Raw genomic sequence first — 27652 nt, 5'->3', positions numbered from 1 at the left:
GGTCTCACTCTCTATACTCTCACATTCTTACAAAAGTCTCATAACAAGCACTGACAGTATAAAGACACCTCTGTCAACTTATCTTTTTTTTTTGCTTTTTGCTTCCCAGGGGTTAGTCTGCTAATTCCTGCAGGGGCTATTCCTCAGGGCAGAGTGTATGAGATGTATGTGACAGTTCACAGGAAGGACAACATGAGGTATGCGACGACGCCCCAGAACCTTATTTGCTGCTGTCAACCGCTCCGTGTCACACATACATACTGAGAGTGCCATCAGATTGTGGCTAAATATTGTATGTATGCTATCCCTGTGCGCCTCCAGGCCCTCGGTGGAAGATGGCCAAACGGTGCTCAGCCCCATGGTGAGCTGCGGACCCCCGGGGACCCTGTTGACTCGTCCGGTCATCATCACCATGCATCACTGTGCCGTGTGCGATGGCCAGCAGGACTGGCTGATCCAGCTCAAAAGCCAGTCGCCGCAGAATCAGTGGGAGGTGAGATGTGAGATTCACAGAGAAATTTGTGCTACAGTAGGCTGTATCTATCGACTGCGCTCGAGTTTCAAAAATGGGTTTCTGACGGTCGCATGCACACAAGAATTGAAATTATGTGTTTACAAGCGAATCTCTGCTCAGTGTGTCAGCGAGCAGTAAAAAAGAAAAGATGCTGTGAGAAATAAATCCATGATATGGCATGGGAGAACTGATAGGATGGAGGAGGTGAAAGGGATCAACGTCCCCTGCATTGTTTGTCCAACTCATAGTAGTACTCAAAGTAAACCCCTGCTGCACCTAGGAGCTGAAATAGTACATCTCTAATAGCAGGGAATGGACTGGGACTGTTTTCTTGCCCAGGCTGTTTCCTTGTACCTTTATAACGGCAGGTTTTTCATCAGGTGTGAACATGTATGGGGGTTTTTCTGTTCGTGTTGCTTTTTTTTTCAAGTCTTCCCTTTTGCTGTTTTTGTCACACACACTGATGCAGAAATGGACCAATTACCAAGGGATCATTTGCAGAGAAACTTGAAACAAATCTGCTTGTTAGGAGGGAACTTTGTTAGAAATGTGCCAGGTGGTCAGCTTACCTCCAAAACATATCTCTCAGCACCTCACCTGACGTGGCCGACCTTCTTGCGGGCAGCTATCAGCATCTTTTTCTTAGCTGTCAAAAGAAAAAAAGTCTTCCTTCCTTGTGGTTTTTAATTAACTTTCTACTCAAACCTTTTTAAGGAGAAAGGCTCCCTTAAAGATAAAAGCATTTAATAAAGGTTAGCAGGAGCAGGGCGCAGTACAGGAAGCATAATGAAAGGCAATGCTTTAGTGATACGTAACACGACTCCAGTCTATCCAGGCTTATTGCATAAATGATAAGATGATAATCAAAATGCACATTACTCTCAGGAAGGCCATGTCCAAATATATAGCATCAGTTTATACCCAATAATAAGGCCTTCTGTCAGATCATCATTAAAAAGTGACTTAAATAATGTAATTTTCAGCAAGCCCTTGCATAATTTCCTCTTGCTGATGCGATGGCATTACTTACAGAGCCGAGGAAAAACTGCCCAACTGGCCCCCACATGCCTTCGTGACATTGATGAATTACTTGGACACAACCAATAAAGCTCAGTGTAAACTGAGGATTTTTAAAGAAGAAATGATTCCTGATTACATCTCCGTCCTGCCACAAACGCAGATGGTAATATGTGATGTGACGGCGGCTTCCTTCGTATGAGTTTCCTTTTCCCTCTGAGGCCAGCCTCGGCGCTGCATGAGTGAAATATTGCTTTATATGACATGCTCTGTCAAAATGTGTTTTCATCACTGCAGTGGATACAGGAGAGATGAGCTCCTCCAAAGGAGTTTTTCACGGATATTTATATTGAGAATAATCAGTTCCGTTGGCGTCTGGGAGCCCGCAGCCCTCCCCAGTTGATGCACGCACGCACACACCGATTCACACACAATCTCATGGTGTTGTGATGATGATGAAGATGGCGTGTCATATAATGAGGAACATGTGGGGATTTCTGCTTCAGTAACTCTCCTACTTAAAATCCTCCCACGTCTACATGGGAGGGGGAAAAAAGCCGGCTGATGAATTTTTGACTAAATTAACGTTTGTATGTTTGTATGTTTAATTGTTTCTGCCTGCACACAGTACTACATATGAAGCAGGGCCACTTTTTCACTGTGCGTTCCAATTATCCCCCAATAAGGATCCCTAGTGCCATCCCACAGGAGCAGTTAAGAGTCTAATGATCTGCCATAATACTGCTGTTAAACGGCCTAGCTCACAATAAAATGCTGTAATTCCTCTTCTGTCTCTCATAATAGGCTGAATTAATACCAGTGTGCCACTCTGTGAGAGTGTTTGGATTAGAGCGAGAACGACGGAGAGAGGAAGAGAAAGAATAAGCGAGATGAAGAGAAATGAAGAGAGGGTTAAAGAAAAAGAGGGAGAGTCGCAGGAGGCTCCTCAGACCTTGCAATCCTAATGAAAGAGAAATGTGTCCTGGCATTGGTGTCGTTACAGGGGTCAACTGCAAATAGTCGGGATACTTATGCTTCCATTTTCCGCGTGAGACAGTCTCAAATATTAGTAATACACACACACACTAACTGTTACTTCGAGAGTACACGGCTTCTGTGAAAAGGTCAGGACATTAATTGTGCTTTCTACATTAAAATGCAATTTAAATTCATTCTGTTTCAGTTAAATGTGACTGAGCACATTTCTGTGTGGCAAAAAAGCAACACATGTACAAGTTTAGCTATTAATTACCCAGTGGCAAAGACTTCATGTAAAAATATGTGGTTTTCACTAATTAGCCAATCCAATTTAACGTTTACAAATCCACACTTGAGGCTTTTAAATATACTCTTTTAAATACACAGACTCACTACTGTAGGCCAGTTAATATATCCATAACTCCACGCAATATACTATACAGTAACTCTGTAGTCTAGCGGTTAACAATAACATGTAAAAGATCACACAGTAGTTCAAGACCAGGAGCAGACACAAATCCCAGGAAGGGCTGTAACAGGAAGTGCATCCACAAGAAAAATCTGTGGTGACCCTTTAATAAAGAGGCAGCTGAAAGAAAAAGAAGACACTGTACCGATTATTTATCTAATCGGTTTCAAACATGGAATTCAGCAACAAGCTGTGACATTTTCTATTCTTTTGATAAAATTGCTGCATATTTTCCAGTTTTTCTGCAGATGTACAAATAATGCAAGAATATGGTTCTCACATAAGTTTCCCTGGACAACATGCATTAAACCGTTTACAGTTGCTGTTCTCCTGAAAGCCCCTTTGCAACCCTCCTCTGTACCGTCACCTCCTTTTCATGCTGTGTTTGAGGTAATCGGGGTGATGTTTGTTGAGGTCTACTCTGGGTCATTTCTATCTTGGGAAACAGCTGGGGAATTATTTCAACCACTGGATGCATTTCAGAGGCTTTACTCTTGATTTATATGCTTTTGACTGAGTAAGTCAAATTTATGACTTCAAAACTTCATGTGAGCTTCTTCATTTCACGTGAAAGAAAATAATTCAAATTACGTCAATCTTATATTTTGCTCCAGTGGTCCAATGACAAATGTAGCTACACAGTGCTGTGCAGGTCGAGGGATTTATCCCTCTCATAGCACTGTAGGCTCAGGCATTCAACATTCTTCCTTTGCCAATGTATTCCTCAGTTCAGTGAATTTCATATATTTGATCCATGATGCATGTCATGCTGGCACGCCCTGTCATGTGCGTGTATATATACATATGCATATGCATATATATAAACAGAACTGTGACATCTATAGCACTTTCTACACTGCAACATGGACACAATGTTAAGGTTTATGCGCGTATGCAAACGCAGCACTACAGGCTACTTGGGGTTTAATATCTTGAATTATCCAAGGACACTTCAGCATTGTATGCAGGAGTTGGGGATTAAACCACCGACCACAATCAGCCCTATGCCATTAAAAACAACAAGGTTTTTGGGAGGTCATGGGTAACCACTGAGCAATGTGCAGGTCCATCTATGAAATGTAATTGAAACAAGAAGCATTACCTGTGCAAATGAAAAAGCAACTTCAGAGTACTAAAGTCGACTTCTAAATAGTTGAACATGCACAATTTGACACTAAAATCATTCATAAATGCAAGTCTTGCTTACTTTATGTAAAGAAAATTTATATTTTCCGCCTTTCTCATCAGCCATCACGAAAATGACTGCAGTTTTCAAATGGCTAATGGGCTCGATCAAAAAAGTAATCAAAAGAGAGCATACATGCCAGTTTTGGTACTTGTATCTATCTACATTTTTGCTGCAATGTGAAGTTATCTGCTTCACGAAACAGATCAATACAACCAAATAGAACTGACAGCTGTAGCAGTATTGTGCGAGCAAATGGAGATATGTAGGGAAAATTGGATATGGCATATTTTGCTCTAGTCAAAAATCGTATTAACCATGCCCCACTTCTATTTTTTGCTTGATACATACATAACAAAACCCAGGCTTATTCTTCAACATTCCTCTTTTTACCCCCTTTCTCCTTGTCCACGCTCTAGGATATAGTGGTAGTAGGAGAAGAGAATTTCACCACACCTTGCTATATCCAAATGGATGACGAGGCTTGCCACATCCTGACAGAGACGCTGGGCACCTACTGCCTCGTGGGTCAATCTCTCAGCGCTGCCACCACTAAGCGCCTCAAACTAGCCATCTTTGGCCCCGTCACCTGCCCAGCCATGGAGTATCACATCAGAGTCTACTGCCTGGACGACACACAGGACGCACTCAAGGTAAATGCGCAGCACGCTGTACTGAATGTGTGCATAGCCTTTGTCTCATTATTTGTATCACTGAAATGAATATAATTGTGATTTTTTTTTTCCCCACTGTAACTGAATTGTTTATGCGCAAGCACAGCCAGCAGATGATGTGTGGGAGGCAGAATGAGAAATCTTTGTGTTGGTGTGTCACAATAAGGAGATACAAGCGCCTGTATTTGAATAACGTAGCTGCTGCAACAACACAAAATAAGCCACATATATCCCTCCTTCTCTACTGTTGTCTCATCACCTCAATTCTGTTTAATACCTTCATGCGCCTGCATGAAGGAAAGATAAGGAAGGATTATTGTACTGAGGAGGGATATTGAACACAGTTATTAAGTTTGGGAATGAGTAATGAGAAGTGATAGTGATCCTGCTGCAAGGACACAGAAGTTGATTTCAGGTTTGCATGTCTAGATTTAAGTTTGTAAAGCCCTGCGGATGATTATAACGTAATATTTTATTAAAAACTAATCATTTGTAAATGTACTTGTGAGAATTCCTCAGAGACTATTATCACAGGAATATAGCAGCAGTTTGTCTGCTTTTCAACTGGTATAAAGAAGAAGCTTTTTGAGGTCGGTATAGATGGTGTCCTTGCTAATCAAGCTTGCTTTTGTTTATTTAGGAAGTCCTTCAAATGGAGAAGCAGATGGGTGGGAAACTGTTGGATGAACCAAAGACTCTCATCTTTAAGGACAGCACCCACAACCTGAGGCTTTCCATCCATGATGTTCCCCACACATTATGGAAGAGCAAACTGCTAGCCAAGTACCAGGTAAACTGCTCATTTTACTCCTTTTTCAGTAAAAGGCCATGCACAGTGTGCCACATGGTTTCTCCCACCGATGTAACTCCTCTACACTTTCCACTTCTCTGCAGGAGCTTTCCTTTCAGCAGGTGTGGAGCGGCTCACAAAGGAACCTCCACTGCTGCTTTACCCTGGAGCGCTTCTCTTCCAGCACGGTGGACCTGACCTGCAAAATATGTGTGCGCCAAGTGGAAGGAGAAGGACAGATTTTTCAGCTGGACACTACACTGTCGGAGGTAGCGTTTGATACTTGGAGTAAACATCCCCCCCCGGCCCCTGCAGGTGGATGCTGGGCCGGTGGAGGGGTTGAAGCAGCAGGCAGTGATGCAGGGCATCAGCACCACTGACTTGTCAGAGGGAGATTGGAGATTTTGGAGCCTAAAAATAACAATAAATTGGGTGGGGACGGTGTATGACACGAGGAGAGTGAAGCATGTAAATGTGTAGGACAGTCAGGCTCAAGTTGGATGCCAGACCTTTAAGTATAACAAATTAAATACCATCTGATTTCATTATATTCACATAAAAGAGCACTACACGACTAGCACTACAGGCTGAGGAAAAATGCTTGTATTTGATTTTGTAATGAACTGTTTCCCTCCTAATGCTTTCACTTGATTTATAAAGGCTTAAAGTAATTATTCACCTTGACTGGATACGGGGCATAGCCTTCGAAATTATAATGGAAACCTCAAAGGTCTGTGCGACTTTTGTGCTCTGCTTTCACATGAATTTTGCATCCAGAGCTGTTTTGACTCTTCCCCTCCACCTCGCCCTCATTGTCCTTCCACCGAGCCAGACGCTCAGAATGAATTTAACCTCGTTTCCATTTCCTCTTCCCACTTTTTGCAACGTTCACAAAAACTGGCAAGGTGTGAGACAGGGGAGTTTCAACCATGCCGCCTACATAGAGTCTTGCTTACGACAAGAGAGGAGCACAGGAGGGTATAATAAGCCTGTGTCCCCCCCCCCCCCCCCCCCAGTCATGCTGCACTTGCTTTACAAAGGCCATCTGGCTAGGAGAATAGAGCTTGAGGGATGGAGGAGCACTCATGCTTTGTGCTCAGTAATGAGATAAATTACAGTACATACAGTGCAGAGCTGTGTTACTGCCTGGCCTTGGTTCATTTGTCTCTGGGTCTTGATCTGGTTTCTGTAGCCAGACATCCAGTGCTTAATCCTCCAGATGCAGTATATTTAAAAGAAAATCACTCAGCTTGCATCAGTAAATGGATGGCGACGCAACGAAGGGTTTTCAATTTTTTTTATGGCACCTGGAAAAAGAAATTTCCTGTGCTACAAATCCATTTGAACTACATTATGTTTCATTTTGCGAGGTGTTGAATTATGTCCAGGCAGTCTGCAAACTAGGGGGGAAAAAACCACAGCTACAGTCTGTGTCTCTGCTTTAATCCCTCTCATTCTCTCTTTACAGGATTCCCAGAGTATTGACACATCTCTGCTGGATCCTGCCAGCAACATCACGACACTGGTAGGGCCAAATGCCTTTCGCATCCCTGTTTCTATCCGTCAGAAGCTGTGCGGCAGCCTGGACGCACCGCAGACCAGAGGCAATGACTGGAGGATGTTGGCCCACAAACTCAATCTTGACAGGTGGGTTGACAAACAATGAAAAGGGTGAAATGGTAACTTACATTTAGGACCTCTGGGATCACAGTCTGGCCACAGAAACAGCCTTTACTTTAAAGTTAAATAGTTTAAACAAAACTATTTTTCTGTTAATATAGACAACTAAAATGAAATATATTAGAATTTGTTTTTAAAAAGTAATTATTCATTTATCCATCCAGCAGGCCAGCCATCTGTACATCTTATATACAGGGAGTGCAGAATTATTAGGCAAGTTGTATTTTTGAGGAATCATTTTATTATTGAACAACAACCATGTTCTCAATGAACCCAAAAAACTCATTAATATCAAAGCTGAATGTTTTTGGAAGTAGTTTTTAGTTTGAGCTATTTTAGGGGGATATCTGTGTGTGCAGGTGACTATTACTGTGCATAATTATTAGGCAACTTAACAAAAAACAAATATATACCCATTTCAATTATTTATTTTTACCAGTGAAACCAATATAACATCTCCACATTCACAAATATACATTTCTGACATTCAAAAACAAAACAAAAACAAATCAGCGACCAATATAGCCACCTTTCTTTGCAAGGACACTCAAAAGCCTGCCATCCATGGATTCTGTCAGTGTTTTGATCTGTTCACCATCAACATTGCGTGCAGCAGCAACCACAGCCTCCCAGACACTGTTCAGAGAGGTGTACTGTTTTCCCTCCTTGTAAATCTCACATTTGATGATGGACCACAGGTTCTCAATGGGGTTCAGATCAGGTGAACAAGGTGGCCATGTCATTAGTTTTTCTTCTTTTATACCCTTTCTTGCCAGCCACGCTGTGGAGTACTTGGACGCGTGTGATGGAGCATTGTCCTGCATGAAAATCATGTTTTTCTTGAAGGATGCAGACTTCTTCCTGTACCACTGCTTGAAGAAGGTGTCTTCCAGAAACTGGCAGTAGGACTGGGAGTTGAGCTTGTCTCCATCCTCAACCCGAAAAGGCCCCACAAGCTCATCTTTGATGATACCAGCCCAAACCAGTACTCCACCTCCACCTTGCTGGCGTCTGAGTCGGACTGGAGCTCTCTGCCCTTTACCAATCCAGCCACGGGCCCATCCATCTGGCCCATCAAGACTCACTCTCATTTCATCAGTCCATAAAACCTTAGAAAAACCAGTCTTGAGATATTTCTATGCCCAGTCTTGACGTTTCAGCTTGTGTGTCTTGTTCAGTGGTGGTCGTCTTTCAGCCTTTCTTACCTTGGCCATGTCTCTGAGTATTGCACACCTTGTGCTTTTGGGCATTCCAGTGATGTTGCAGCTCTGAAATATGGCCAAACTGGTGGCAAGTGGCATGTTGGCAGCTGCACGCTTGACTTTTCTCAGTTCATGGGCAGTTATTTGGCGCCTTGGTTTTTCCACACGCTTCTTGCGACCCTGTTGACTATTTTGAATGAAACGCTTGATTGTTCGATGATCACGCTTCAGAAGCTTTGCAATTTTGAGACTGCTGCATCCCTCTGCAAGATATCTCACTATTTTTGACTTTTCTGAGCCTGTCAAGTCCTTCTTTTGACCCATTTTGCCAAAGGAAAGGACGTTGCCTAATAATTATGCACACCTGATATAGGGTGTTGATGTCATTAGACCACACCCCTTCTCATTACAGAGATGCACATCACCTAATATGCTTAATTGGTAGTAGGCTTTCAAGACTATACAGCTTGGAGTAAGACAACATGCATGAAGAGGATGATGTGGACAAAATACTCATTTGCCTAATAATTCTGCACTCCCTGTATTACATATTATGTATTGAATCATAGCTAACAAGAGGAGATGACCCATAAGCCTTTTATATATTACATTATGCATTCATTCATATTACTAGAGGTTGTTGTTTAGTCATACAGGTTTAATTACTGATCTGTGGTCTCACTTGGAAAACATTAAGTGTCACTTTTCAGCCTGCAAGATTAATGTTTTGAACAGGCATAGTTTTGATTTATTAACCTAACTAAACAACCAGTGAACACATACATAATGAACAGAACATAAACCGCAGCTCCAGGTTTAAAGGTTTTTTTTCTCCTACTGGGACCTGGACTGTCCGCTGAAACACAAGTATTAGAAATATCAGATGCAACTTTAAAATAGCCACACTGATAATGTTCATCGGTTGGTTTAAAAAACCAGTTATCAACATATTTATTTGTCATTTCACAGCTTGGGCCTTTTGTCATGAAGGTTGTGTGTTTTCCTTGTGGCTGCATGGAATCCCTTGGGTTAATTAATGATTCCACATTGTCCTTAGATGCATATGTGAGCATGAATCGTCTGAGTTGCTGTGTTAGTTGCTGTGATGGGACTGGCCAACTGTCTGCAGTGTACCGCACCCCTCACCCAATGTGTCCTAGGATAGGGTCTAAGTGGCTCTAACACCTAAATAGCTTCTAACTACAGTTTAATTAACTGTCAATTTTCTGTTTATTCATAGTGGTTTTTATAGCGTGGTACCAGTAAAGAAAGAACGGCTGTTTTTTCATTAGAAGTAAACATTAAGAGTCCATGGGGACTCAAACTGTTGATAAGTGATCTATTTTTAATTTGATTGTGAGTGATCTGTGGGAATGTGACTCATTCTGATAAACATCAGAGCTGAGGAAAGATGAAAGAAACAATGGAGACAGAGTGACGTTCCTCTTTTTAAAACATCATCCCCGTGTCTTTGATAGTCTTCTGTTTGTGATGGACGTACAATGCGCACCCATTTTTAAGGTCCCAGCTCAGCAGGGCAGCCTTATCACAGACAGCAGCTGCAGATTGACGAGACCACTGGCAGACTTTGGCATGAAGGACAAAGGGTGAAGGCGAGAGACTCGAATGAATGAATGAATATATATATATATATATATATATATATATATATATATCAATTCAAAGCCAAAGCAAAAGTCATTAAAAGAAAACAAAGCGATCATTAGTTCTGCATAGACTGCAAATACATTTAAGGATGTATATCAGTGCTCACTTTGCTTTCCTCTCATGCCCACAGTATCTCATTACTGACCAGAAAGGTTACTGTGTATAGAAGGAAAAAATAGAAAGTAAGAATTAAAGTATTTGATGATGAAAAGATTATTGCAGCACACCAACGAGTTTTTTATTACTAATAAGCAAACTCATTCCTCTCTATTAACCATTTGTCTGCTTTTCTAACCTACCTCTCTCTGGTTTCACATGATCACTCTTTTAGGTATCTTAACTACTTTGCCACCAAATCCAGCCCCACTGGAGTGATCCTGGACTTGTGGGAGGCCCAGCATTTTCCTGACGGCAACCTCAGTCGCCTTGCCCAAGTACTGGAGGAGATGGGACGCCATGACAGCCTTGTTCCCGCGGTGACTGAACACTGACATCTGCCTGCCAGGGACAAGTGACATTCCAGGGAGGAAGAAGACACAAAGTGAATATGAAAAGAGGGTGGACCCCCTCAAACACACCCCACACACACCCCAAAAAACAACAACAAAAAAAAGCAGGAAAAGTCATTCTCGATGACAAATGCACGCACACACACTCACAGAAGCTGCCTGTGTGTACACTCAAAGAAGTAAGGAGATAGTCACAGCCAGGTCTACCCTGCCATGACCCAGTTAAATATTGGCAACAAAGGTTGTGAAAACTTGGAGAGTAAACAAGAATCTCTGCCAGTCATTTTCAGGCTGTTTCTCTCCTCGTTCTTTCTCTCTCTCTCTCCCTCTCTTGTAAGAATGATTTGATATTTTTGGCTATGGTTTCCTTGGAAACATGTTTCCGGTTTATTCGGATGGACTGTGCAGATGTGGATGATGCCCTCACAACAGTGACAGGTCAATGGATCAAAGGAGGAAGATCGGCGAAAGAACGTCTCATTCTCCAAAAATCAGTCTCCATGGCAACTCCATGGAAAAGTATGTGTTCTGTGACAACATAGTATTTAATGATATGCCTATTTATACATGTCTTTTTTTGTATCTTATGCTGTCTGTTACTGAACCGTATTTCGTTTCTTCTTTCATTGCGTTTGACTGTATTACAGCACCACCTGGTGGACACCTGGCGCTGTAACTATTCTTTCTGTCGGCCACATTTATAACACAGAGGGAACTCAACGATCATAATCATTACACCGTTTTTTAAGTGTTGTTATAACTACTATTAATACTTTTAGTCATGTTATGTATAATTATTGCTTTTCTATTATGGGTGATATTTTTGAGTTGCATTGGTGATTATTTTGCTTTTGCTTTTCTTTTTCTTTTCTTTTTTTAGCAGGATCATTTGGCTAACTACATATCTCTACATATCGTATATCCTGTTAACAAAAGGATATGGGAAATTAGCCAGACTGAAAAAAAAGTCATGAGTGATGCAAATTTGTGTGACGTTCATGATGATGTCGCGTTCACATAAGATACCAGGCAGAGCGAAGAGGGAGATGGTGCAGAAAGGGAAATCAAACCAGTATATTTTTGTAGGACCAGTCCAACTGAAAACAACTGCTTTTTACCAAATACCTGACATGTAAGGTGATCATCTAAATATTGTCTCAATCAACCGACGTTCATGCGTACTTTTGGAGGATAAGAGATTTTAACTCAGACAACGATGTTTGTACATTCACTACAGAAGCCATCAATATCACGATGACACTGATTCTGTGCATAAAAATGATCTGTAAATGTGACATTCCTTTGATGGAGCAGCAGTTGCGCCCATACAAGTGTTCTTGGTTGGTTTTGTTTTTTTGAATGGCAGTTGTCCCAGTTTTCTTGAAGCCGTCTATGCAAACTTTGCATCCCTTTGAAACAATCTCTACATTCTCAGTGGGCTAGCCTTTGCATTCCCTAGTTGTTCTTCAGCTTCATGATTAATATTGTGTATAGTGAGAATGTAGCCTGTCTGTTTCTTGCACTCATGATGTTCCTCGCAACGGCTTGCATTTCATCTGTCAAGTTATTGTACAAACTGTAAGAAAGAATTTTTAAGACTAATAATAAATTATATTTATATGCAACATTGAAAATGGAGTGCGACCATTTGACTTGTGAGACTGTGTTTAAAAAAAAAAAAAAACCTTATGGGCTTTCAAGATATATTTTTCAAATATTTTTTTTAATAGGGAATGTTCTGCAGATCCACTCATACACCTTCATTACTTGCATATGTACAGATTAAATAAGGCACGTGCTACAGTGGCAGAGTGGATGAGACACACATATATATATGTATAGACACTGATCAAAAATGCATTTTACCATCCAACAAGGCAATAATACATAGATTTCAGATCAGCTTCATATGGATAAAAAAAAAAAAAAACGTGACCAGAAAGATGAGACGATGCAGGATAGCAAAGCCCAGATCTAAAAAGAGGTTGTATGTATATATATATGCACATACATACACACACACACACAAATGTGTGTGTGTATATATATATATATATATCTATATATATATATATATCTATATATATATATATATATATATATATATATATATATATATATATATATATATATATATATATATATATACACACACACACACACACACACACAGGTTATAAAGAATCATCTGGTTTCAAAAGCCATCCTGTACATTTTAAACTAAAAGGCTAAATATGGACGGATGGTATATATCCATACGATAGTCAAACTACAAAAACAACCACATGAACCTCACAAATTGTCTCTGTTGTCTCCGGCTGTTGAATTAAAGCACACTGAAATCAGAAATCAGATGATTCTTTTTTGATTCACCTTGAGTGTGTGTGTGTGTGTATGCATGTATATTTGTTTAATATATCTATATATATATATATATATATATATTAATCATGTTTCTGTTTGTTCAGCAATAATAATAATGGTATGAATCCACATCTTCTACACTGAGGTCAATGGATGACTATCATCGTCATAAGTCCACTGTGATATCACAGCATGCAGCGGCTGACTCAGAAAAAAACAAAACAGCAAAACACACACACACAAAGCAGCTTTGACAGTACAAAAGACTGCCCGTAGAATACTGCTATATGGCTTTAGAGGAGCAGCGCAAGAGCATCCTCCAGATTTTAGTCCTGCAAGGTCCCCTGAACAGTCTGGAACCAGAAACCACTTAGCTTTCACAGAAAGCACAGTCTGAACACTGAGGGAGAGGCGCCTCAGACAATGGTAGAGCAGATGTCCCCTGATATAATAAATTTTTTGGTATATATCATTATTCTGGCCCTACGGTGACCATTATCTCTATCACTCATCCTCCCTGTCAGTTATATTTGTTCTATTATTCACAGTCTCTCTTTTCTTCTTCCCTTTCTTCTGGCCAGCTTGAGTGGCCTGTGCCAGTGGTAATGATGAGACTCTGGGAGATGATATCTTTTCTGTGGACTCTCTGTCACAGTTTGATATCTTGGGACTCTAACATCTTTGCAAGAGTCTTCTTCACCCTTAGGGCTGTGAGACGACAAGTTGGATTGTGAGCCCAGCACTCCGACATGAGTTTCCCCATCTGTCGTAGACACTAAAGACACACACGACCATATGCATAAGAATACAAGCACATTTTAGGCAAATGGTTTAATCCATGATTACTAATTATTTATGGGCATGCAAAAACATGTTTAGCAAAAATGTACCTTACATCCACCGAGACCTACAAGGTCAACCTATAACTTAGAAACAGGGCTGTACTTTGTTTTTTTAAAGGGAATAGCGTTGTGTTTATGTGCAAAGTGCAGGCTTTTTATTATTTGCCAAGCTGAAACCCATTTTAATATACTTGATATCATTTTGAGTATAATTTTTTTTTTTTTTTATGTGGATATAATAAATGGGTAGCATTTAATAATAAATATCAATTAGAAAAAGCGGTTATAATCAATAACTGTAATGCACATAACACAGAAATAAAAAAAAGTGATATTAAGAAACCCCATATATCATTCCCTGTATGCTCCCTCTATATGTTGTAGAAATAACATAGTTTAAAAAGGCCAATGTAGAATCACTTCAAAGGTGAAATATGAAATGCTATTTTAAATCCTTATACAAAGCTTTCTATATTTTGACAATACACACCACACTTCATCATAGTTTCTAAGTTATAAGCCTTTTTCTCAATTTCCGACCAATAAATCATAAACTTGACCTTGAATGACCTTTGTGGATGATCTACACTGCTACAAAGATTCATCAGAATCCATTCAAGACATTTCGAGGCATCATGTTTACAGACAGGAAGAATGATACGCACTAAAGAATACTCTGGAAAAGTGTATGATTAACAGCTGTTGTGCCAATAACAGCTGTTTCAATGCATCATTTCTCTCATACTATGAGGCAGAAATCTCCACTTAGAATGCAGATTAATGCATATTTACATGGATTTATTTTAATGTAAGTAACCATGTTGATGTAATGACGTTCACACATAAACGCCATTAAGTTTAAGTTTTAAAAATGGATAAAGATAAGAGTACCTCATCATTGCTCCATCGATTAGCAAAAGAAGGTCTTTGTTTTTTTATGCAAACCACTTCTCTCATGTCCTCATATGAAGGATCGGACGGGACGAGGTCATAATAGGGAAGCTGATGTTCCTCCACAATACCTGGAGTTTAATGAAAGAAAATGTCCATTAATTATCATTAATAAAATATTAAGACACTTCAAGTCAAAATAAACACATCTTCCTCACCTCCAGAGATGCATCGCCGGGCCATCTCCCAGATAATAAGGCCAAAACTATACATGTCAGCTGTTATAAAAGACTGGAAGTGGCTCCTGTTGAGGGTCTCATCCAGTACTTCAGGTGGCATGTAGCGCTTTGTTCCAACGCGTAGGTTAGGAGGGATATCCACTTCATTGGTGTCACTGAGACAGGGAGGAAAAAAAGGAACGAGTCAAAGAATTTTTAGCATCGTCCAGTATTAATGTAAACGCTCAAAAGACTCAAAATGTCTTGTGTACCTATTAAACTTGACAGCCAGACCGAGGTCTGCAATACAGCAGGATCCATTCTTTTTAACCAAGATGTTTTTGCTCTTCAGGTCTCTGTGTGCAATAGCTGGTTTGCCCTGTGTGCCGTAGATCTCAGTGTGGAGATGACAAAGGCCTGATATGGAGGAATACGAAAGCTTCAGAAGAGCCTTGACGTCTAAGCTGTTGGACTTGAGGTAGTCGTATAAAGAGCCATTCTCGTGGTAGTCTGTAATTAAGTACAGCTGAGTCCACGAGCCGGTTCCTTTGATGTCGGCTGCAATGAATCCTGGGGATTAGATAGCTGGTGTGAGGGGATTAAAATATACACACAGAAATCAATGCGCATGGTTTCATTCACTTTTGGGGACATTTCACCAACTTGTGCTCAGTCACTGAACATCCATTTGTGTGTGTAACTTCCAAAACAATCAAACATAGTGCATGGAAGTAGGAACCATGCACTGTATTTTTTCTTTCTAATACTCATTTTCCATTTGTTAGTCAGCTATTACCTCTGCTTTTGAAATGCAAAACCCAGTGTATCGCTATATCTCCCTGGAAACATGTTGAAAAAATGTGTATCTTTACAGATATTTCATATTTTTTTTGTCTTTGTCTATGACAGCTTGCTGTTCAGACTTTAATTGCTACACTTGTTAACAATGAGTTCTGAGAAACCCAACACTCCTTTCCTCTAAATCTAGAGATTTCAAAGTCTGACCCGCATGCAACTGGCATCCACAGTTAATGTCAGAGTGTGGAAGCAGAACAAAATGAGACCTTTTTAGTTTTAAATCTAAATCGTCTTAACATTAACATAGAAATCAAATGTTAATAAACCTGAAAAACCTATAAAACCTACATAAATATAAATATAGCCCTTTGAGCAGATGCATAAATACTAAATGTGCAACCATCAATCATTCCCGGGCTTTTGACATTGGCACTCAGTTATCAAAACTTCCAGAGCCCTCTGAAACTCCAGAAATTAGTCGTTAACCCCAGAGGCTAAGTCAGCAGTCCAGTCAATGAGTTCCAAGAAGAGCCTAAACCAGGGGTGTCAAAATTAAGGCCTGGGGGCCAGAATTGGCTTGAGACACTCCAATCCAGCCCTCTATATTGGAATGACAGCATAAATTTTGGACTTTTACCTGAATTTTCAAAAGTGTTACAGCTTTTCCTTCTGATAAAGTCCTCCCCTGTGGCTATTCATACCATACCAAAGTAATGAAGTAATAAAAAGCAAATAAATACCAGAAGAGATCATATTTTATCACTCACTACTGCAGAAATTTCTGTTTTTTTTAACAATAGATCCACATAAAAAAAAGAAAGAAAAGAAAATATGATTATACAATAACTATTAAAGTAATTTTACACATTTGCCAAAGAGTCATGCTGACAGATTCCTTTCATTCATTACAGCAGCATTCCTCTAACATGTGAAAGAACTGTGGAGATTTTTCTTTTTTTTCTTATATTACTATTCGTTGACATGATCTTGAACAGTTTAGGTCCTTACTAGGCCAAGAGATATGTATTTAAGACTGATGATAAAAATGGTATGGAGATTCAGACTGAAGTAGATGCTTTGTTGGAGCGCCAAAGACGGGACAACAACTTGTCTGTTCCTATAAGGTTGATCCTGAAATTGCTGCCATGAGGCCTCTAAATCAGATGGCGTGGATGATGACAGCAGCTACAGCAGCTTCATCTCCTATGTAGAAATCTACAACTACAACATCTACGATCTCCTGGAGGAAAGATGCAATCAAGCCCACATCATGTACGTGGCTGGTTGTCTGGAGGTGGAAGTCAAATCTGCAGAGGAGGCTTTTCAAGTGTTCTGGAGAGGTTAAAAAAAAGAGGAAGGTTGCAAACACTTGGCTGAACAGAAAGTCCAATCGCTCCCACAGTGTGTTCATTATTAAACTGGCTCAGGCCCCTCTTGATGCAAAAGGCAAGAATGTTCTCCAGGATAAGAACCAGATAAGTGTCAGGCAGCTGTGCCTGGTGGACTTGGCATGAAGTGAGCGACCTGGCAGGACAGGAGCAGAAGGCACTAGTATACCTGAAGCAGGTGATATAAATCAGTCTTTGCTGAATCTGAGGACATGCATCAAGATACTTCGAGAAAAACAAATGTGTGGCACAAACAAGATGGTCCCCTATCAAAACTCCAAAATAACCCACCAAAAAAACGACTTTGATAGCGATGGAAATGTTAGAATGGTCGTCTGTGGAAGTCACGTGGTACGCCTGCCCAGGATGGCAACAGATGGGGGTGCCAGGGCTCCATGGGACACCAACTTGGAATGGGAAATTATTTTTGGAACTGTCGATCCTTTTATGCACTTGCATAAAATTGCATATCAAACTTGGACTTTAGGTTTCCTTTTGGTATTAGTTATTTTATGGCCTTATTCCTGTATTCATGGATGTACCATTTGGAAGTTCACCTTTTTCTTCTTAAATTAACTTTCATACATTTAATACAGCAACTGACTGTTCTTTCTTGGATTTTTGTCTTTACCATTACATTTGCAACATTAACACATTCTGCAGAGTAACTACTTTCCTGACCCTAACTGACCTCTGAGAAGAAAAACAAAAACAAACCTTAATTGTGCTGATTGCAACCGCTGCTCACTGTTAACTAAGTGCATTCATTCTTTTACACTCACTTCGCAGTTTTCAGGACCTTACCCAGTATGTTGTCGTGTCTCATCAGGAAGGTCTGATAGATTTCAGTCTCTCTGAACCAGCTTTCTTCCTCAGTGGTGAAGAAGACTTTGACAGCCACTCTCTCTCCTCTCCACTTGCCCATCCAGACTTCTCCATATCGTCCTTTTCCAATCTGCTTAACCATCTGAATCTGCTTGGCGATGGTGCGCTGCACCTGGAAACAAATTATTGAAACAACAAAACAAAATAAATTCCATTTTTACAAAGACAAGTCTCTTTAAAATCCATTTTTTTCATTATAAATATAGAAAAACTTCCTTCTGAGCATCTTGCTCTGTTTAAGTTTTATACGAGCGAACAGGTTGATGTAATTCAGATATTTTACTGCACTAAAAATCATTGTGTGACATTTTCTTCTGCATATTCTGCATATATTTATAAACAATGGAGTGACACAGTGATTATTTTATCACAGTTAATCTCACCTTGAGGTGACGCAGAGGTGTAGAGAGTTTTGCTTACCAGTAGAGGGAGTCCTGACCCAGAGCCAGACCCAATGCTACGGGAATGCTCTATCAAGTCCTTCAGAGATTCCCCAGGGGGAATGTAGGTCTCATCCTGCTCCAGATCGATACTGTAGCGTGGCCGTGACTCCTGTCGTTTATATCTGGCGCAGAAAGTTTGCTGAGTGAACATCCAGAGGTGTGAAAGTGTTTAAATTATGTGTGTATGAGACGACCTTCTTACCTTAGGTAACAAAATATGAGGATGATGCCAAGGATGATGCTGCAAACTGTGACTGAAATTAAGAGAGCCATGTACTGGATACTGTGGTAATCTAAAAATGTAATGATGAGAAGATGTAAATTAGAGTTTTTAATTTTTTTTAATTTAGCGATTTTGAAACAACAAAAAAAAAAATCCTGGTCTGGTCAAGATGGAAAGTCAACAGAACAACTACTGATAAATGGAGGTGACAGTCAGTTGTTCATGGGCGTCATTCCAAATATCTCTCATTGGCAGGGACAAGTTTTCCCCCTTCCATCTCTCTATTTCTTCCCTGCACCCCCTTTTCCTACTGCCTTATCGATCACATCCCGCTCCCAAATCTCACATATCAGATGTCACACGGACATCTACAGAAACCCCAGAGGTCTGAAGCAGCTCTGGGGCTCTAGACTTTCTGCACTGTCAATCAGAAGCACAGAAACACGAATGGCTGAACAGTGATACTTCATGGTGGGGAAAAAATAACACACACAAACACAATAAGAATTCGTGGAGAAAGAACTTCTTATAAGGTCACTGCAAATTAACTGATGATAAGTAATGTTTCAAATGAACCTACATTTAAAGGAAAACATAATGCATAGAGTAAATTACTACCATAACTGTCCATTGTTACTGTTTAAAAACTGACTTCATCCTCAGACGTGAGAGCAGCGCTTGCTGTTTTCTTGTGCTAATCTTTCACTTGGTGATAAAGCCGCGTTGCAACTTTTTTTTAACACTCCTTTCTGGCCCATTGAGATTTTGTTCTATCCTATCCTCAGATCATAGTAAGAACTGTTCCTTGTTATTAAAACTGATAAGAATGAAGCTCAAACTACGAAAAAAAGAGTCAAATAACAAAACAGCAGAGGTAGCTTGAATGTATAAAAAATACACATAGGTTAGTGTATGTGCCAGAGGGAGAGAGAAAGTGTGTGTATGTGTGTGTTAGTTAGTGGGTTGTGGCATGACAGATGGACAGATATCTCACATCCGTCCTGAGGCAAGAAACTCAAGCAGGCCCTGGGGAGAGGCTGTCCTTTTCATTAGAGGGTGAGAGAACAAGCCAAATCTGCAGGCTCCGTTTCATCTCTCTCTCCTTCTCTCTCTCTGTCTCTCTATGTGCCACTTCACTCCAGCACCACACTGTGGTTTGTAACAGCTTAAACTGTCACTACCCATCACCAACCCAGCGTGGCCTAAAAGAGCCAGTTTTGAAAGCCACTCACACTTTAAAGGGGGCCGGATTTCATTATGTGAAAAAAAAAATGTGTGAAAGAGTGGATGTGTGTGTGTGTTTGTCTTACTTGATGTCATCAGTGGAGGAAGGGTGGGACGCAAGTCTCTGTTGCAGAAGTCTTGATCCGTGCAACACTCGAGAGCTCTCCTTGAACGTGCGTTCCACGTGTCCTTTCATGTACACAAACAAAATGTCAGAACTGTGCATGTCTATGTAACACTAATGAGAGGGGGCTAGTTAGCATTTTGTAATATAACAAAAGCTCTTCTACTGTGTATAAAGTAAACACAATGGACTGGACAATTCTTATTCAAATGGGTCTCATCAACAGCTTCAGTAAGTCAAGTAAAGCTTATAAAGGTTTAAAAAGATTTCACGGGTGACACACGCACATTCACATGCAGCATTCACATGCAGCAGACTTACTCTGCATTGAAACTCAGAGCCAGCCAGTCCCAGGCAACCTGCAGTGAGTACAGCAATCCCCCCCTCCTCCTCCTCCACCATAGTGAAGCAGTAACCATCAGTCCTACAAAGAATATGCACACAATTTCACCATCACAGAAATCCAAATAAATATTTAGATCTGAAGATCATTTTTATTGACTGTCAGCATGTTAGTCGCGTGTCTAATCTAGTGGCATGAGTAATTGTGACAATACCAGGAATACACTAGCACATTTATGAATGTTTTGAATGTGAAAGAGCCCTGACTTCAGTTCAGGAGATGAGGCTTGAGGTGAGGACGATGAGGATGAAATGGAAATGAGGAAGGACAGAGAGCGGTGGTGATCGTGGCCGCTGTATTCGTGGAAGCGCAACATGGTGGCTTCCACAAATTAACGTCTATATATTTTTAATGGATTCAGTCTAAGCTTATGAGAATCCATCAATTTGTAGGAAGATGTAATTACACACTAAATGACGTGTATTTATGAGTACATTTTTTACCTTTAAATATAGTCAAAAAATTGAGATGAAGTAATAATGACACAAAACAAATAGATAGCAAAGATGACAAATAGTACATTCATATCCTTATATATTAAATAACTGCATCTAAGCACATATAGACCTTGTACCACTAAGTATTAAAATGTAATCTCTGAAACAAAACAAAGAAACAAAGAAACAAACAACTGAAATGGATAATGAGAGTAGAAATAAGCTGTGCCTCACGAAGCTTCAGGGGTTTCAGAAGAATGGAGCTGAATTAAAACATTTGTGTGCTTCTGATCTAATCACGCAATTATGAGTCTTTTGGCTAATTACACCGGGTAAATGTTTGCGTTGTCTTTTAATGAGCTTAACACAGTGTTTTTTAAAAGTTTGTATGTGTCTGTTTTGTGAGCATGCAAGTGTGTAGTCCAGCATACATGCAAGTGTTGTTGACAGAGTCTTCAGGACAGTGATGGTAGCAGTGGCACCAAAGCATGTTCTGAGCTAAAACTGTGGCTGCGCTGCTGCTCTCCTCCACCCTTCGATCCGATGCCCCCTTCCCCCCGTTCTTCAGGAGCATAGTGTCCAACATATTAGCTGTACAGTGAAGACACAGGAGACAGAAAACTTTAGTACACTGCACCTCAGGAAAATCAGTGATCAGTGATCAATAATAATAACACATCCCCTTTTTCAAAGCCTGTCAATTGTCTTCCTAGCTTAGCATTGTTTGGAGTTTAACAGTGTGCTGCTGAAAGAAACCCTGCTGTTCTGAATTTAACTCCAAGTGGTCAGAGTTTAGCAGAGCTGATAAAGGAGCTGATTAAGGAAACAAGTGAAAACATAATATGAAGTATGCGGATCTATTGCATCTCCCACGTCACTGATCAATGGACCGATTTGCAAACTTCATAAACTCATAGGGGAGGGGAGGAAAAGAGTGAAAAAAGGAAGCGGTACTAAAAGGAAACAGCTGGGGAAGAGTTTTCAGAAACAAAGGGGAGAGGTTTAGCAACCTGCAAACAAACTGTGTCTATAAATTGCAGAACAATTTAGGAATAATGTTCTGTAATGCAAAATTGTTTAATTGACTTTGAATATATCATCATCTACAGTACATAATAGCATCAAAATTTCAAAGAATCTGGAAAAAGCTCTGTGTGCAAGGGACAAAGCTGGAAATCAGTATTTTTAGCTTTGTCAGAAAATCAGTATTCGATGTTCCTCTCATCCTCACCGAACTCAAAACAAGCATGGCTCTGTCATGGACATCAGAAACACCAGAACCAGACCAGAAATCTTTGTGGGTGAACACAGTTCAGCTTGCCAGCCACAAATGCAGGTTAAATCTTTACCATGCTAAGAAGCAGCCACAAATGAGCAAGATCCAGAAAGGCTGCTGTCCTCTCTGGCCTGAAACTGGAAAACTATTCTGTGGTCCAACAAATCAAAATTTGAAATCCTTTTTTGGAAAACATGGATGGAAAGGAGTTATTTAATTGTTTTTAGACTGTGAATAATGCCAGATATATGACCTGTAATCGTACATTGTAAAATTAATAAAACACGTGTAACAAATATTTGGGCTAAAAAAGAATGCAAGCTGAAATCTCCAAAAGACGTATAATTATTTAAACCAGTATGACACACTATAATAACCCTGCTCATTGGTATAGAAACATTTTTCAATTAAAAGTAACTGTGCAGCTTATGCGCTTTTTTTTCACTCTTACTGTAAAGTAGCTGAAGCTGCATAAAGTCTTTCAGTGTAAAATCAGTCATGACAGCAGATAATCCCCAAAGACCACTGTGGTCAAAGAGCGGAACAGCATTGTGCCACACTAGATGGATGTCTTTCTCTTGCTCTCTGTCCGATTCTCACTTTTCCTTTTACCTTCACATTATTTTCCTTGTATGTATGTATGTATGTATATATATATATTAAAAAAATTAACCTGTTTAACAGATTATACACAGTGAAGCCAAAGTCAAGGCTTTCAAGACATCAAGAATGCCCATTTCCATGTTAGCGCTCAGTGTTAGTCAAATCCAAGAAAAGTTTCCCCCTGATAGATGCAACAAGATCTAAAGGGCAGAAACAGCCAGAAAGCCAACCAGGCATCAAAAGGGAGACATGATTAATCCTCCAGAGGAGTACGTGATGAAAAGGCTAAATCAGATTGCAATACCAAATACAGTGACTATTCTTTAAGTGGGACTGTGTCCTTTCACTCTGTGTTGCGGTTTCTGTCAGAGGGGAAGTTTGTGGAGGTGTTCAGATCCTCCCTCACAGTGGCCTTGGTCTCTTTATCACATCTGTTTTGCAAATATTCAAAACAAGGACACAAGAATGGAATGTTTCACGAGTCTGTAAGGAACTTTCTGTCTTGAAGAGCTCTGAGTCACTTAATCTTTTGGTAAACAAGGTGCACGTTGTACCATGACAGCACTTAACTGCAATGACATAAACACAAAAATGAGCATTACGTAGAGCAGCACATGGATTACATATTTTCTAAACAGTTCATTTGGCTATGAACAGATTAGTCTCAAACAATTTGTACTTATAAATAAACTTGCTTGATTACACATATTGTTTGACATGAAGGCAATAAGTTTTATAGCTTGCTGTACAAAGTATGCAGATTCTATCGTATCCGCCAGTTCATTGACTGATGGACCAATATATAATTCCAATTAAACAAATGTTGGGAGGCTGTGTAAAAATTTTAAACAACAGAACATGATCTGCAAGCTCTATAAACTCACATTTTATTCACAGTAGAACACAGAAAATGTATCAAGTGTTTAAACAGAGACATTGTGGTATCTCATTAAAAATATAGTTATGTTGCTGCCATCAATTTGAAATTGAGGATATAGATAAGGCCAAAAATCACTATTGGATGGGCCCTCAACCTCACTACAATACAAACTGTCTGTTATGGAAGTCATAATGAAAGTATTTATCCAACAAGTTTTAAAGCCTGCTGTACATATGAGTAATTTTACTGCACAGTCACTGATGTTCAACAAATTACTAAAAAGCCTCAATGATGGGAAGAAAAAAATCAAAGAGAAACTACCTCTCTTAAACTAAAGACAGGAAAATAACCAAGATGTGACATTTTCTTCACACTGACTCTCACATAATGTGTCACATGCATTCTCCCAATTAGGTGGTCTAGCTGCAGAATGTCTCATCCCTCACTCTCTTACATCTCACTGCCAATACCACCTTTCATCATTTCCTGCTGTTTCCAGCCTTTCAACATCCCAACTTCCATCTGCAGACCCTGGAGGTTTATTTATTTACTCATTATCGCCTCATTATTTGTATTTGCAGGAGAGTGGCATCAAATTCTACTAATATTCTGTGTCCTATAACTTAATGTGACTGGAAATCACATTAAGTTTGACTCATTACTATGAACTACTTTAAACTACTACACCAGTGCACTGTCACCCATGTATGCACATATATATACTGCCCACCTTTCGTTTCGTTTCCTCCTTATATTTACTCTCGTCTTGGAGATGCATAAGCTTACATGGACCCTCACACAAACTTGCATTGTCAGCGACGTAGCACGCTGAAGGTCACCCAGAAACCTGATCTGCATCCCTCACACATTCCACAGGCAGCTCCTCTGTCTCTGACACAATATTACACACACACACACCCTCTGAGCAAGCGAAGTGTAATTATGGTGAATTACTCCAGCTGGAGAGCCTTCAGTCACAGCTCATCACCATCAGTGGCACTGTAAATGCGAGCGCTTCCACACTGGATTGAACTTTTCCAAACATGTCTGCATTATTGACGGTAGTTTATCTGCCACCTTTATGACCATGTTTCTCATTTCTGTTCATTTCTGAAGGCTGTGACTGAGCAATATTGGCCTTGTTTGTGACACAACCTCCTTCCTTTTTTATAGTGCTAAGCGAAGCATGACTATGACCTCTGTAACAATCTTATAATGGCAGCAATGACAAATGGGAGCCATCATGGAAGAATCATGGAAATTCCCACTTGATAACATGTTCTGTTTGTTAGGTTTTTTGGGTGTGTTTTTTTTAAACGTTTTTTAAGACATGCATTTTTTTAAATGAACGTCTTTATTTTTGCCAGTTCTAATGGAAGACGTGCTTCCATTTTTCCTTATTCTAACCAAATGTTCGACTTTTACTGATTGTTTTAAGTTGAGTCAGTTTGAGGTGCTACATTGTTGTTTCATTGAACTTTTTTTACTTTCCTTTTTCTTTATTACAAATAAAAGATTTTAATAAAAACAGTAACAACAATGGGATGTGACGGGGTTTGCATGCCTTGAAAAATAAGCACTCCAATTAACAGAGCTGTATAACAGGAGCAGACTTCACAGACTAGACAACAGGCATTGAATCTGTGAGCTGTGACCACTGCACAGACTGTTAACTGTTCGTCATGGGTGCAGAGGAGGATAAGTTACTCCAGGTGGCCATGATAAATCACCTTCTCAAAAAGAGGCATCTTCCCCCTTGTCTGCCGGGTGCACTCTGACCCTGAGGGGGTCACAACCAACCTGCAAAGGGCCCATACATCCTCCTCCACCCTGCCACTGCACTCTCATTCCTCTTAACCCCCTACAGGCTTCAAAGGCCTGTGCCACATGAGACACGCACACACAAGAAAGTGTCCGAGGAGCACATTCCACACTCTTCGCTTCTTCTTCTCTGCTGCTGCTACACCCACATCAGGTCATCGGTTTCCAGCGCACAGCTTCCACCAACCTGTTTTCTCTTTATCGGCTGCCTTTCTGAAGGACTGACAGGGGCTCCCACCAGACAGAGCAATAATGCCACGACAAATTTATGGAGTTGACCCTGCCCTGCATTTTTCTCAAATCCCACCCTCGAAAAAAAAAAATAGCTCCACTGTCAGAAACTAAATTCTACATATGGGTGTGAATACAGCAAAGAGCTGCTATATCCACATGCAAATACTCAAACACAGGCAGATGTACACACAGACAGACGAAATAACTGCTCTATTCACAACAGATGCCGGCAACATAAAGAGACAGAGACACAGAGGCCTATATATAGGGTGCGCAGATGCACTAAACTTCTTAATCTTGCATATAATTGTATGAATCTTGCAAAATGTTTGCAGACAGACACACACTGGCTGACGAACACACACATTGATAGACAAGAAACAGGTGTAGGTGCTGACACCACAAGTGTATCTGTCTCATCTCAAACCCATTTTCTCTTTTTTTTTTTTTAACATTATCTGCCCACAATTCCCATCAACGCGTCTCACTGCTCGTCTATCTATTCATGTGGTCTGGACTTACTGGAAAAAGCCACAAGCGACTGAAAAATTCTGGGGTTCATTACAGACTGCAGCCATAGCGCCACCACAATATGTCACCTTAGCCATTCTGCACCCCCCAAAAAAAGGAAATGTGGGCAGACGCTTCTCTTTTGTACTTAAGGTTGTTTAATCTATGTAAGTACTGTATATTGTAAGTATAGCATAGTACACTCACATGTCTATATGTTAAATATGAAAGTACAGCCAGGAGAGTAGTATCTTAGGGTGAAAAACTTGAAGACATACAGGATAGCGCAAAAATCTTGAGCCACCCCTACATTACGTATGTTTTGCTTTCAAGGAGCTTTACAGACTTCCATGTAAAGTTTTAAAGGGGTCTTCAACAATAGCTCTCCAAGCTTTTTGAAGGTCTTTCAAAGTTTTTCTATGAACATTGGATGCTTTTTCAGCCCAGTTCAGTGCAGTCAAGCATAAAAGGACACCTTAATGAAGGGATGAATCAGTGTTGTGTCTAGACATTACAGGAACCAATTTTAAAATGCATCTTTAGGCTCTTTGTTACTAGCAGCATGTCTAAAAAACATAGTTTCTTCCCATTTCTTTAGTTGACTCTATGGAAAATGACAAAAATAACACAGTTTGACAGTATAAAAAGTATTTTTGCACCAACAACATGATTCCCAAAGAGCTATTAGCTAAAAACTTCTCAGTATCCTGTACAGAGTGTCCTTAAGAAAATTGAGCAAACTGGTCTAGTTGAGGGGAAAAGTGGCAGTCTTAAGAAACCATCTCCAGCAGATATCTGAAAATCATGTTGATAAGACATAGGAAAAAATCCACCAAATGCACCTGATGCAGGACCTGAGAGATAAATCTGACCGTTCAGTTCATCAGTCTACCGTTCACTGAAGCCTCAGTAGCACTCAGTGGAAGGGTGGCTGTCAAAAACTACATTTCAGACAGTGTTGATGGGATCTTATCAAATCATATTTTGATCAACCATGTAATACCATCTAGACAACATCTGGTTGCAACAGCTTTATTTTTCAGCAGTGACAATGTTCTCAAACACACTGTCTGTGTGCTAAAAGCATAACCGGATAGACAAAAACAGTGTGGAATCATCTTGGCAGAAAATGAAAAAAAAAGAAGAAGCACGCAGCACCTAAAGAAGAGCTTTGAATGTCCTCCAAAAACCCTGGACAACTATTACTGAAGGATACCTAAAGAAAGCTTGGCTAATATAGTTTAGGCTGTGGGGAATAATAAAGGTGCTCATACCCAATTCTAAATTTGAAGCTCATTAAAATTACACAAACTCTCTTTTTGCCTTATATATTCCATTTTCAAGTATGTTTGCCTTTGACTAAGGACTTTTGCACAATCACAAAATCCACCTGCTGCCACC

General features: G+C 40.1%; 2 protein-coding genes across 6 annotated transcripts in view; one reads left to right on the top strand and one right to left on the bottom strand.

The window, feature by feature from the left end:
- The window catches only part of unc5cb (unc-5 netrin receptor Cb), a 125871-nt gene extending 113550 nt beyond the window's left edge, over nucleotides 1-12321 (top strand). For all 3 annotated transcript variants that reach the window (XM_086300742.1, XM_086300741.1, XM_086300740.1), the window contains 7 exons: nucleotides 110-197; nucleotides 322-493; nucleotides 4584-4817; nucleotides 5479-5628; nucleotides 5733-5897; nucleotides 7097-7275; nucleotides 10510-12321. In XM_086300742.1, the coding sequence (XP_086156868.1) occupies nucleotides 110-197; nucleotides 322-493; nucleotides 4584-4817; nucleotides 5479-5628; nucleotides 5733-5897; nucleotides 7097-7275; nucleotides 10510-10669 (1148 nt within the window). In that variant the 3' untranslated portion in view covers nucleotides 10670-12321. The remainder of the gene's footprint in view (nucleotides 1-109; nucleotides 198-321; nucleotides 494-4583; nucleotides 4818-5478; nucleotides 5629-5732; nucleotides 5898-7096; nucleotides 7276-10509) is intronic.
- Nucleotides 12322-12843: 522 nt separating this feature from the next.
- bmpr1bb (bone morphogenetic protein receptor, type IBb) overlaps nucleotides 12844-27652 on the bottom strand; it is a 55070-nt gene continuing 40261 nt past the window's right edge. For all 3 annotated transcript variants that reach the window (XM_086300739.1, XM_086300737.1, XM_086300738.1), the window contains 10 exons: nucleotides 21359-21518; nucleotides 20409-20511; nucleotides 20050-20152; nucleotides 18719-18809; nucleotides 18494-18638; nucleotides 17993-18185; nucleotides 15275-15572; nucleotides 15003-15178; nucleotides 14785-14915; nucleotides 12844-13826 (listed from right to left, as the gene is read on the bottom strand). In XM_086300739.1, coding sequence (XP_086156865.1) covers nucleotides 13701-13826; nucleotides 14785-14915; nucleotides 15003-15178; nucleotides 15275-15572; nucleotides 17993-18185; nucleotides 18494-18638; nucleotides 18719-18809; nucleotides 20050-20152; nucleotides 20409-20511; nucleotides 21359-21518 — 1526 coding nt within the window. In that variant the 3' untranslated portion in view covers nucleotides 12844-13700. The remainder of the gene's footprint in view (nucleotides 13827-14784; nucleotides 14916-15002; nucleotides 15179-15274; nucleotides 15573-17992; nucleotides 18186-18493; nucleotides 18639-18718; nucleotides 18810-20049; nucleotides 20153-20408; nucleotides 20512-21358; nucleotides 21519-27652) is intronic.

This window comes from Aulonocara sp. 'chitande type north' Nkhata Bay, linkage group LG7 (genome assembly GCF_057382095.1).
Source record: "Aulonocara sp. 'chitande type north' Nkhata Bay isolate Kocher_YH1m ecotype deep benthic linkage group LG7, A_spYH_male_GT1.1, whole genome shotgun sequence".
Classification (NCBI taxonomy): Eukaryota; Metazoa; Chordata; class Actinopteri; order Cichliformes; family Cichlidae; genus Aulonocara; species Aulonocara sp. 'chitande type north' Nkhata Bay.
The sequence above is the reverse complement of the archived record's forward strand: the minus strand, read 5'-3'. Positions and strand labels throughout refer to the sequence as shown.